The sequence below is a fragment of the Cibotium barometz genome, chromosome 1 (assembly GCF_041138505.1).
Source record: "Cibotium barometz isolate CiBa-2024 chromosome 1, ASM4113850v1, whole genome shotgun sequence".
Classification (NCBI taxonomy): Eukaryota; Viridiplantae; Streptophyta; class Polypodiopsida; order Cyatheales; family Cibotiaceae; genus Cibotium; species Cibotium barometz.
The window spans coordinates 1,592,094-1,605,076 of record NC_141046.1 but is presented as its reverse complement, the minus strand read 5'-3'; the positions used below and the strand labels follow the sequence as shown (position 1 = coordinate 1,605,076).

Here is a 12,983-nt window from a genome sequence, read left to right as displayed (position 1 = left end):
AAGAGCAAGAGCTGAAATTTTTGCATGAAGATCCCCATGTACAAAGTGTCATTGAAGCAAGGAAAGCTGATGCTATGGTGGATATGACCTTTCAGTCCATAGCTCGTGAAGTGGGTAAGAAGCCAAGGGAGTTGGCACTCTCCTACCTCATCCGAAAGGGTGATCTCAATGAAGGAGAGGATGGAGAGTTATTATTCAAGAATCCACCTCGTTTGAAGCAGGGAGACCCAACATCTCAATGGTTGAGGTCTTTTATACACAAGGAAGAGGTATGAATCACTTCTCGCCATGCATCTACTCCTCATGGGTCAGGAGGCAACAAGTATGTGCATGCTGGAGGTAGTGGGTGACATGATGGCGTTGTGGATTCAAAGGATGTATATCATGGAGAGAGTGGTCGGCATGCAAGCCAAAAGATTTTGCCCATTGAGTTGTCTCGTGGTGAGACATTGCATCATTTGGGGAGGTCACATGCATCACATGCATCTTGGGCACAGATTCATAATGCACATGCCACCGTGCCTCTTGAAACATCTTTGGTTGCCCATGAAGCCAATGTAGAGAGGGCTGCCCCGTTGGACAAGGATAAGAGAAAGAGAGAAGAACATGTATGATGTATCACATCCCAAAAAGCTCAAGGAGTTCAAGGTAGGGGACAAGTCCGTGAAATTTGATGCCTATCATGGAGTGTATGATGTCTCCAAGGTGCTTGCTTTTGTGGCACAATTTGACATTGCTTTTAGCAATGAGGACCTCACTGAGAAGTCTAAAATACGTCATGCAAACATGTTCTTGAAGGGGAGAGTTGCCCATTGGTGGATCACTGAAAAGACCACCAAAAATTCCATTTGCACTTGGAAAGAGTTCAAGGATAGATTTTATGCACAATTTTTGCCTCCTAATGTGGAGCAAACTCTCACCCAAAAGTGGGATAGACTTGAGCAAAAAGACAATGAAAGTGTGCAGCAGTATGTCAATAAGTTTTGGAAATTGTTACTCGAGGTAACTCCCTTTATGCAACTCTCCGAAGATGAAAGGAAGAGGAAGTTTCGCTCCGGATTGCAACCAGCATCGTTCGGGTATCGAATTGCACCCGAAACACACTCTTCAGCAACTCATAGTATCTGCTCTTGCTTTGGAGCAATCGGTACTTAAAATTAAGTAGGATCAAGGAAGAGAGGGCTGTCCCAAGCCTGCAAAAAGGTGGACAGCCACCTAAAAAGAGCTTTTGCGAAGCCCAAAAGGGTGGTAAAGCTGAAAAAACCCCATCCAAAGACATTGCACCAAAGAAGAACAAGTTTGGCTTGACCCACGAGCAAAGGGAGTAATATGTCAAAGAGGAAAAATGCTTCTCTTGTGGTAGTAAAGAGCACATGTTTAGGCAATGCCCTACGTGCAAGCAAAAGCATGAAGACAAGCCACTAAAGGCAAATGTGCATGCCATACCTGAAGTGCAGGGTACCACTGAACATGATGGCAAAGAGAGAGTGGTATGCAAAGCTTGGGGACAAATCAAGGATCAGCTCGCTCTATTCATGTTTGATGATTGTGCGACAGATAATTTCATTTCCACACAGATGGCAGTTGCCTTGGGCATAGAGATTGGGGACATGGGACCCCAAATTAAAGCAGAGGCAGCTTTTGTGGGCAAAGAAGTGCAGGTCATGTCTCTTATTGGAAAGTTGCGCATTCATATACAGGGTTATTTGGATCACGAGCATTTCTTGATTGCCCCACTCAATGGATGTGATGTATTACTTGGCAAGCCTTGGCATCATAGGCTTGAGCCTTGCAAAGAATATAAAACCAACAGGATCACATTTATGCATAGAGGCCGCATGCATGTTATTGATGCGGGCAAGGAAGGAGATTCCATCTCAGTTGTATCTCACATCCATATTAATAAGGCAATGAAAAAGAGTCTTTCCGCGTACCTGGTTTTTGTTCGTGACAAAATTGAACAAAGTAATGTGAATGTAGATGTATTGACTCATGATAGGCTGAATTTTCTTAATGCATATTTGCCGATGCATTGCCAGGAGAACTACCACGTGAGAGACCCGAGGATCATCGCATAGATCTTGTGCCAGGTAGTTCCCCACCTAACAAACCTGCATATCGTGCAACAAGAGGAGATCATGAAGCAGGTTAATGAGCTTTTAGAAAAGGGTTTGGTTGAGCCAAGCTCCTTACCCTTTTGTTCTCCTGTACTTCTTGTTCCAAAGAAGGATGGATCTTTTCGCATGTGCGTGGATTATCGAGCTCTAAACAAGCTCACCATCAAGAACAAGTTCCTAATCCCACGCCTAGATGACATCTTGGATAAGCTTGATGGTTCGGCTTGCTTCAGACATAGAGATTTGAAGAGTGGCTACCACCATATTCGTGTGGTACCTCAGGATGTCCATAAAACTGCATTCAGAACAGCTTTTGGATTGTATGAATTCTTGGTAATGCCTTTTGGCCTTACCAACGCCCTAGCAACATTCAACCGAATGATGGATAGGATATTTCAATCCCATCGTAAGTTTACAGGTGTATTCTTTGATGATATCTTGGTTTTCTCCAAGAATGAGGAGGAGCATAAGATTCATTTGGCTACAGTGTTTGAAGAGTTGCGAAAACATAAACTCTTCATAAATACTAAGAAAAGTGAGTTCTTCCTTTCAGAGATACACTATCTGGGGCACATCGTATCCAAAGAGGGTGTAAGAATGGATCCTGCTAAAATTGAAACCATTCGGAATTGGCCAGAGTTGCAAAATGTACATCAAGTGCGTAGCTTTCTTGGGTTGTGTTCATACTATAGGCGATTCATAAGGCATTTCGCCCATTGCATGATCTTACAAAGAAGAAAACCACCTTCAAATGGACTTCAAATGAGCAAGATGCTTTCTTGCAACTCAAAAATGCTATCATTTGTGGACCCGTGTTGATTATTCCGGACTTGCAAAAGCGATTCACGGTAGAATGTGATGCCTGTGGGAATTGTATAGGGGCTGTCCTAAATCAAGAGGGTCATGCAGTTGCTTATGAAAGCCGTCGATTGCATGATGTCGAGATCCATATTGGACATTTATGAAAAAGAGCTCTTGGCTGTAATTCATGCCTTAAAAATATGGAAGCATTATCTTCTTGGGGCTGAATTTGTAGTCAAGACAGATCATCAAAGCTTGAGATACTTTCTATCTCAATCAAAGCTTTCGGAGAAGCAAATGAGAATGGCAAACTTTCTTTCCATTTTTCATTTTCAGATTGTACACACTCCGGGAAAGAAGAATCTAGTGGCAGATGCTTTGTCCAGGAAGCCTTATATAGCTGCAGTTTCAGTGGCCTCTCATGAGAACTTATTTGCCATGGGCCCTTCAAAGTGATTGACAAGATCAATGAAGTGTCCTACAGGCTTGCTTTACCCAGTAATTGGAAGATTCACAATGCTTTTTACGTGAGTCTTTTGCGGAAGTATGTGGGGCCAGATCCGGAAGAGCCTGTCACATAAGACCTGCCCGAGATTGATAAGCTTGAGGAGATTCTCCGGCCAGAGCAGATTGTATTTCACAAGGAGAGAAAGTTACCACATGGGAAGCGTTCTAGGAGATACCTTGTGAAATTCAAGAACTACTTACCCATTGATGCAAAGTAGGTAGATGAGGATTACTTTGTTGACTATCTGCAGCTTTTGCAAGCATATCTTAAGGCTTTTCAGTTGAGGTCATTTGTTTAGAAGCCGGGGGGATGTCACCATTCGGTTCATCTCCATTTCTGGAGCCACTTCTATGGGATTGTCACTCCATAGAGCGGCCAGATTTGTACCATGTTCACATGTGGCTAGGTCCCTATGTGAAAGAGTCAGTTATCTGGTGTCATATGGTCGGGAACCAGTTTTGTGTTGCCATCGGTGTATAACCAGGATCTCATCTTATCCATGGGACTGTCACTCCATGGTAGGATTGATATTGTGCCGGGCTTTGTCTACGGGATTGTCACTCCATAGAAAGGCCTGTGCCAGGATGTGTGTTTTGCATATGGGACTATCACTCCATAGGAAAACCAAGACTTCACATTTCTGTCGCGCCAATTTGGTGCCCGACAAGAAATCCTTGTACAAGTTTCATGAAAGGGAGATTTCGTCCATGTGCACATGCATTTATGTTTGCATGCATAAATTTGTTTTCGCATGACGTGTTCTCGTGTGTTTGCTTGCTTTGACGTGTCATTACATTGGATGGGGACGTCCCCAGTGTACCGTGGGTGTGCTGTCTGTTGACGAGCTGTGGCGTGTGAACAGGTGGGGACCACTCAGACTATCCTCAAGGCCATCTCGTTACTAGGACTGCTTGAGCATTCTTCCATAGTCATCTGAGCCATTTGGTCGCATTGACCGCCTGACTATGAAATCTAATACAGTCATCTGGGCCATGTGGTCGCAATGAATGCCCGACTGCGAAGTCCTATACAGTCATCTGGGCTATTTGGTCGCAATGACCGTCCGACTGCGAAATCCAATACAGTCATCTGGGCCATGTGGTCGCAATGATCGCCCGACTGCGAATTCCAAGATATCTAGCATCGTTGCCGCCAATGGGTCATCTAGCATCGTTGCCTCCTATATACAAATCTCATTGTGGCATCGTTGCCACTGAAACTCAAATCCCATTCGGGCATCGTTGCCACTGAAACTCAAATCTCATTCGGGCATCGTTGCCATCCAAAGGGTCATCTGGCATCGTTGCCACCCAAATACAAATCTTGCTCCTTGGGCTATTGGGCATCGTTGCCACCCAAACTAGAGCATGTCCAAGTAATCATAATAAGCATAATAATGATCAATTTCAGTCCAATATATATACACGATGAAGAGGGCTAGAGGTACAATGCCTCCCTATTGAATCTGTCTTGATCGCAAGATGTCGATATACTTGTACTTCAAATATATTTGAACCACAACCACTTCCTCATAAACTCGAAGTAATGCCTCCCTATTGAATCTGTCTTGATGGCAAGATGTCGATATACTTGTACTTCAAATATATCTGAACCAACCACTTCCTCATAAACTCGAAGTATATATGGATAGTCCTTGAAGTACTTCTCTGGCATCCATTTCAAAGAGAAACTTTTTGACCACATCTTTACTCTTTTTCTCACAGAATGAAACACAATCTGTTCTGGCTCTTCCATCCCTGATGGATTCTTCAATACAGGCTCCTCTGGGGGTAACCCTATACATGGTTTCCATAAACTGTCATGGAAGGCATTATATATCCTCTAGTGATCTGAAAGGTCCAATCGATGATACACATGGTTGATCTTCTTGGTATCGTGAAGAGGTCCATATACCATCATTCCCTAACTTTGGCAATCCAAAGATAAAATCCATAGTAATACTCTCCCATAGAACGTTCAATGGGTGCAATAATCATGCTAGCTTTTGTCGGTCAAACTTGTCCGTTTGACAAAACCAAACATTCTTGGACAAAAAAGTTAATGTTCTTTCTGCTAGGCCATTGTAGTAGCTTCTCCCAAGCTTGAGTTGTAGACACTTTTGGTCTTCAAGTCGTTTGTTACACAAACGGGTTTGCATCATAAGAAAACCCTACTTGATGACATGAAAAAGTCACCAAATCTCTAATCTGCAATCTGTTCCAAAACATCTTTGAAATCCTCTTTGGTAGCTTAAGGATCCTTTATCAAAGTGAAATCCATATAGTAACCCATAGAAACCGTATGGCTCAAGGGTCTCCGAGATAATGCATTTGCCTCCTTGTTGTCTTTGGCATTCATAGGCCACAACATGGCCTGCGTGGTTCAAGACTGCTTCAATGCAAGCTCTCCATGTTTAACCACAAAAAAGTCTAGAATATCCAACACTGAGATAAAGATATAGAGAGAGGGGAGAGAGAGAAGGGAATAGGGATCGTGCACAATACACCACGTTGAGCAGGGAATAGGCCTCGTTCACTTTTAGGAATTTATTTAGGAACAATCCATGGGCACGTTGGCTGGGATCAATACTTTCAATGAATACAAAACAAAGAGAAATGCCGATGTGGGATATCCAAGTCGATGTTGATGCTGAGCACACCATGAGGATGACCCACAAGTATCTCTCACCGGGCTAGTACGAAATCCAATATGCAAATCGAATGAATCCAATCCAAACCCAAGTCCAAGTTTATATCCAAGCTCCAAGTCCAGATCCAAATCCAAGTCCAGATCCAGATCCAAGTCTAGATCAAATCCAAGTCCAAAATCCAAGCTCCATGCCCAAGAATCACTCACTCATCCCATGAGTAATCTCCACAACTCCTACAGCATTGACGATGAAGAAAACCATGGAAAAGCTCTTTCTGGCAAGAAAACTTGTTGATATAAAACTTGTTTTAATGGTGTTCGGGTGATAAAACCTCAAAAAAGCAATTTTCAGGGTTTTTGGAGCAGTTTTAGGGCTTTTGAATTTTCAGTCCGTACACGTCCGTATGGCGGTACGGACAGGTGATGTCAGATGATGTGGCACATTAGTTGATGGAGGCGCTTTGAATCAGTGGACAGCAATGAAAAATTCCATGATTTGGTTCATGATCAAGTAGATGATGATGGAGAAGATGATCTCCACGCTTCAAGGAAGATGGCAACGCGATGAAGAGGTTCTTCTTCAACTTGATGCTCAAGAGAGGCAAGCCTTGCTTTTTGCCAAAAAGTGATGCTTTTGCTTTGCTTTTGCCTTTTACTTTGCTTTTGCCTTTTACTTTGCTTTTGGTCTTTTTGATAGTAACATATCACTTAACTTTAGTGAAAAGTTCTTGTTTTGCTTTTCTAGCTTCAGGGCCTTTCTTTTTTGGCCTTGGAGCTGGTTTTTGTAAAAGCTACTTTTAGCTTTTTGGTTTGGCTCAGTCTCCTCTTTCCAATGGTGTCCTTGGCTTGCGGTCAATCCTGTTTGACTTTTTGCCTTTTCCTGCTTTCTGACCAAGAATGGTGCTTTTTCTTAACCAAACCTTATGGACCTTGTCCCCATGTCTTCTTCCATCCGTGTGGTGTCCGGGCATGGGTTTCATCATTTGAAATAGAGCTAGGAGGGCCAAATAGTTACACCATGTCCTTTGACCTCCTTTATATAGGGATAGGATGGAAAGTTGTGTTTAGGTCGGTTTTGCCTTTTTCACTACATAATTATATTTCTAAAAGGCATGTGGCCTCTAAACTATGCCCAAAAGTTGTCCCATCCATGGGCTTATGTTCCATACACTTTTGGGCGCGTGGAGGGCCTCACTTCAAGGCAAAGTACGTGGCAGAGTATGTCCTGTTTGGGGTTGTTTGGCAAGCCAATAGGTGCCGGGAGGTGCCCTGGACATGGACCAATAGTTGGGACACAAGTTGGGCACAATATGATCACGTTAAAGGCTCTTTTTGGGGTCATAAATTCTTGGACAGAGCTATGTAGAGCACGGTGTCCACCCCGAGCCGAGACATTATCAGAGGATACATGACCTCGGCGCTTCAGCCTGACTATGCTGGATCGACCTATGCGAGACATTATGGGATGAGTCTATCTCAGCTGCTTCCCATAGCGTACCATTTTTCGAGTTCCACACTTTTATCAGATATGCCTTTTTTTGGCAGTTGTATCAGGCCGCTAGTTCCTCTTTGGCCACATGTTATAGCTGGTTGTTTTTCAGTTTATGCTTTTCATTTTCTACTAGGGACATTTAGTTTCCTTGAGTTTTGGATCTATTGGTACTCTAGTCTCGTAGGCCACTTTGGCCTCGTGTAGACGTTAATATATCTTTCTTTCTTTCTTTCTCCTTCTCTATTATGTCTTGCTAAGTTTTGATTAGCGTTAATCTCTCATGTGCTTAGCAATTATCCATGTATGACATGGAGCAAGTAGATGAGCCACACTCCTGGTCCGACAGCTGTCACTAGGAGTGTTGTAAAAGTCAACCCGAGTCGCCATTCTCATCAGAGTTCCCATTCTGAGAGGCATCCCCAACTGTTTCCTTCAGAGTCCCTCTGCGCTGGATTCTCATAACAGTTCCCATTCTCCTTCACCAACTCGCCGCAGGAAAACTACTGGAATGCCAAGTTCTTCCTCCAAGCTTCGTGAAAACGTGCTCGCTTTTGAAGCCATTGAAGTCTCTGAGGTTCAACGGAAAGAAGATGGACAGTGAAGTTGTCACCAATTGGACCCCTGAGATGGGCTACCAATCTTGTTGTAGCATGAAGTTCTAATGTCTTTCAGCTTCATCTTGTTCGTACGGCATTGAAAAGTGCCGCTCTCTTATGGTAGGAAGACTGCCTGAGTCGGGAAGATTGCTGCAAGGCCGTCTTGAAGCAATTAATTCACTTGGATTACCACTGCCACTTCAAAAAGCAACAGGAGCACTTCACTAAAAAAAAAAGGCGAATCAAGAACCGACTCTTTGGTCCATTTCTGGAAGAAGTTTTCATGCTCTGAGCGTTTTGTGGATGGTTTAAAACCTTTCTTGCATGCCAATGTTACCGTGCATCAGCCTATGATCTCTCATGTCACATGAGTGACACAGCAGAGAGACTATCATCCGCCTGCACGCGAATGATGGGCCATTTTAGAGACGAAACCGGAGTGACCCTAAACATGTAGTCAATGCACACAAGTGCGAGAAAAGCTTCTTAGGTTTGTGAACTGCTTATGCTTATGTGCAGCAGTTATGAGAGAGGAGTAGTGGAACACAAAACGGAAAGCACATTCACAAATTAGACCTCAAACCTAATGTATATTTCCTGTACAGAATGCTACAACTGAATGAAGTACAAAAATGTAGGTCTCTCTGAACTCAGCCCAACGCTGTTTTTAGGAATGTTGGCTTGCTGCAGATCAGACTAGTTGGCCTGCTTGTGAGAATCCCTCCTTGCAGTAGAACCCACGGGTGCTTGAGATGTGGAATGCAGACTCTAAAAGTGCCTTTCATAGAAGACTGGGGGCAGGTCGGCCCTGCCTAACTGGGCAAGGGCTGTCCAACTGAGAAAGGGCTGCTGGGTTGGACCAAGGCTGCACCCTGACACTGTATCCACACATGCATCTATAGTGGATGAAGTGGGGCATGCGTGTAAGGCGTCCTTGCCTGCAGCCTTTTTTCTAGTTCACCTTCTGTAGCTATTTTCAAACTCAAGCTAATGTTCTAGTATCGTTTTGTTGGTTTGCATGTGGCTAATATTCTTAAATCATGTGCACATGCATTTATTTCGAAATGACAGTAATGTATAGTAATGTATAACAAGCTTTCTTTGTTGTGTTCCTGATGTGTGATACCAGGTTGCTGAAACAACGAGGGATGTTAAGTTCCTGCATAATGAGCTGTTTTTTGCAGCCGCCCAGAGAAAGTAAGGCTTTATCAACTGCCACTTCCATATTTTGCATCGATCATGGTCCCTAAGTTTTAAAAGCTCTTTGCCTTCTTAGAGCTATCTCATGTCATTGTGTTTCTTTTGCAGGTATGTCTACATATATGACAAGAAGGGGACAGAGATTCATTGCTTGAAAGTATGTGTAATAGTCTCATGAGTTCTGATCTATTCCCATGCCTGTCTCAATGAACTTATTCAATGTGGTGTTGACTTGAATGGGCAGGAACATACTTTTCCTTTGAAGCTTGAGTTCCTTCCTCATCATTTCCTGCTTGTTTCTGTCGACAAATTCGGTGCTTTGAGATATCAAGATACTAGCACTGGTACCATTGTTGCCCAACATCGGACACATTTAGGACGCTGTGCTGTGTTGCGCATGAATCCCTACAATGGAGTTGTTGGTCTTGGTCACAGCAATGGATCTGTCACCATGTGGAGCCCCAACATGAGCAAGCCACTGATCTCCTTGCTATGCCATCGTGGGCCTGTCACTGCATTAGCGTTTGAGTCACAGGGGCAGCAGATGGTTACAGCTGGCATGGATGGGAAAGTAAAGGTGTTTGATTTGAGGAAACTCACTCCTCTACATACTTACTTTTCCAAATCACCTGCCAAGTCATTGGATGTAAGTCAGAGAGGGCTTTTGGCTGTTGGTCAGGGCTCTTGTATTGAGGTGTGGAGGGATGCACTGGTCTCAAAACAGTCTAAGCCTTACATGACGCATCACCTATTAAAGGGTTGGCAGACAAATCATCTTTCTTTCTGTCCTTACGAGGACACTATAGGTATTGGCCATAGTGGTGGTATATCCTCCATTCTTGTGCCTGGTTCTGGTGAGGCCAACTTTGACACTTATGTGGCCAACCCATTTGAGACATTGAAGCAGAGGCAAGAAGCTGAGATTCACTCTTTGCTTGATAAACTTCAGCCAGAGATGATTGTGCTTGATCCGATGCAGATTGGCTCTGTCCGGCGTGAGCCTAGTGAGCATCAGCAAATGAAAAGCCAGCAAGCACTGGAGGCAAACAGGACAGCTGCCATAATTGCTGGCAAGGCTGTAGTTATAAAAAATAAGACCAAAGGGCGGAATAAACCTAGAAAGCGGCAGAAGCGGAAGCAGGACAACATAATCTCAGCGAAAAGGCCTCTGATCCAGGCTCAAAATCAGTTGACCTCTTCCAAGAAAACAAAAGTTACAGACGATTCTGTGCCTCGAGCCCTAAAACGTTTTGTCTAAAAGGGGATTTTTGATGGTGAGCTTTGAGATACATTCACATTCCCTTACTGGCTTTACAATGACACACCAGGAGGATTCCAAGTGTGGTTTTGAAGGTAGACGTCCAATTGTATAATGCATTATGAAGTTCAAGTCTCAGGTGTAATGCCAGGTGTAGAGAGCCTCTCATTTAGTTGTCCTTGGGGATTCAAGCTCCCACAGTTACTGGACCTTTGGGAGTCTTTTTATGAATGGTAGGTTCTATCTTACTGCAGTAACGAGTGTTGATTTTTGGGCCCCCCAACTCCTGATTTTTTTAAATACAGTTTTCTCAGCTGTTCGGTAAGATAAATGTTTCAATCGATACCCAAGTGAGAGGAGTAGGTGTTTCTGATCCACGGAGAATTTTGTGGAGTTGCTATCTGAAGTTTTTGTGTACTATGTCTCTCTTGATGCCCATGCATCATTGAATTTTTAGTGGCGCATATGATTGTCTGTAAGCTACTGTAGCCTTGCTATCTTGTCCAATGGGCTAGTGTTCTCAAGTAGTCAAAGATACTGAAGGGTGCAAAACTGTGGATATTAGAGGAGCATCTGTGAGTGCAATGGGTTTAGAATTGGCTGAAATCTGGGCAGTTTGAAAAGAAGGCAAATGGCAGTCTTCTTGGATGAGCATCTGTGAGTGCAATTGAAGTGTGAAGGGCACAAACACAAAATTTGCTGATATTAGAAGAGCATATGTGAGTGAATTGGCTAAACTTTGGGCAGAAGGCAACTGGCAGTATTCTGATTTCTGCATGTCAAAATCAAATTTCCATTTGGTGTAACTTGACATCACAACCTCACGAGGTGACTAGTGATGGTCAATGAAGACCTCACTTTTGGGCTTTTGAGGGTCATGGATCTTGCCGGAAGATCACATGCCACGTGATAGTGTGCTTGTTTCATACAAAGAAAGCGTAGGTAGAGAATCTTCTTTCAAGGCATTGCAACCTTTCAGACAGCAGGGTGAACCAATCAGAAAGCAAGACAATGAAGTCCTTACATTACCCACGGTTCACATTAATGGGGAATTAATCCAAGAACCATGCACCAAGACAGATGGGTCAGCGCCACGTGTATTTGTAAAATATATATTAAGGCATGGCATGATGTTGTGGAGAGATCAAAAAGTAGATAATACTAAAGTGGTGTTTGAATTATTCCACATTTTACAAATCACTCTTGTACTTGTATTTGCTCTGTACATTGATATAATGAAATGCTAAATTGAGGTCATAACTATGTATATATGGTATGTGGAGGGATGTTGAGTAGCAAGTAGATATATTAACTATGAGAACAAGTAGGTATAGGGCTATAAGCTAACTGGCAATCCCAAACATGAGTTCCCTATCTTGCTAACAATGGTTAATGAGTAGGACTTCTAACTTTGGTTCACCCTGAGTGTGATGATTAGCGAGGGCTCCTCTGCTACACGCTCAAGGTGAGTCAAGGTTCCTGAGTTGTGATCTGGAAGCAATACTAGAGTTGCCTTCTCAGTATACCATAGGAATATAATCATAAGTGTTTTTGAGAAAAATAGGCAATTGCCTAATAGAATATGATAATTGCATGCGAGAATTACATTATTAATTAAAAGATGAAAGGTCAAGTTACAAGAGAAGGGACAAGATGGATCACGCATTTTCCAAGCGTGTAAGAAACAGAGCTCAAAGGAGAGAAGAATAATAGCATGTCATTGTTCTTCTCCTTTGAGCATGTAAGAAATAGATCTCAAAGGAGAGTAAAGAAAACAAGAAAAGAGGGTGTGATACCATTGTAGAAGAGATGAAAGGAAAAGGAGGGATGTAAGGATGATACAGACCGATGGATTTGTGTCAAGATAGAACTATTGTTCTACAAAGGTGCCAAAAGGAGGGATCTAAGGATCCACATACAAGTATTTCAATGATGGGCGTGTCTTAAGGACATCAGGAGGGAAGTGTTATAGCTTACTATTTCCCTCTAACTTGCAAGACAAAGCGCAAAAGTGATATTACCAATATCCATTATTGGTGACTATCTGCAACATACTAAGGTTTCCCTAATTATGGGTGTGACATACATGAGTGTAAACTCAAAGAATGTATACAAATAACTATTTAAATTTGAACTAATGTAATGGATAGCGCTATTCAAATTCTATGTAATTTCTTGATAAGCAACATTGGCTCTGATGCACAGAGTGTATAATATACAATAGTTCATTGTGTCTCTATAATGAGATTTCCCTCTTTATGAAGCAATGAAGCTATGTTATTTGATCTCTGTATTTTATCTTTTATGTTTTCTTTCATAGTCATTTGTGTATGTTCTTTGAGTTTACACCAATGTATGTCAT

General features: G+C 42.7%; 1 protein-coding gene across 2 annotated transcripts in view; it reads left to right on the top strand.

Annotated features, from left to right (window-relative positions):
- LOC147641508 (Transducin/WD40 repeat-like superfamily protein) overlaps positions 1-10,943 on the top strand; it is a 71,237-nt gene extending 60,294 nt beyond the window's left edge. For both annotated transcript variants that reach the window (XM_086784388.1, XM_086784472.1), the window contains 3 exons: positions 9,293-9,360; positions 9,472-9,520; positions 9,608-10,943. In XM_086784388.1, the coding sequence (XP_086640514.1) occupies positions 9,293-9,360; positions 9,472-9,520; positions 9,608-10,621 (1,131 nt within the window). In that variant the 3' untranslated portion in view covers positions 10,622-10,943. The remainder of the gene's footprint in view (positions 1-9,292; positions 9,361-9,471; positions 9,521-9,607) is intronic.
- The last annotated feature ends 2,040 nt before the right edge of the window (positions 10,944-12,983 follow it).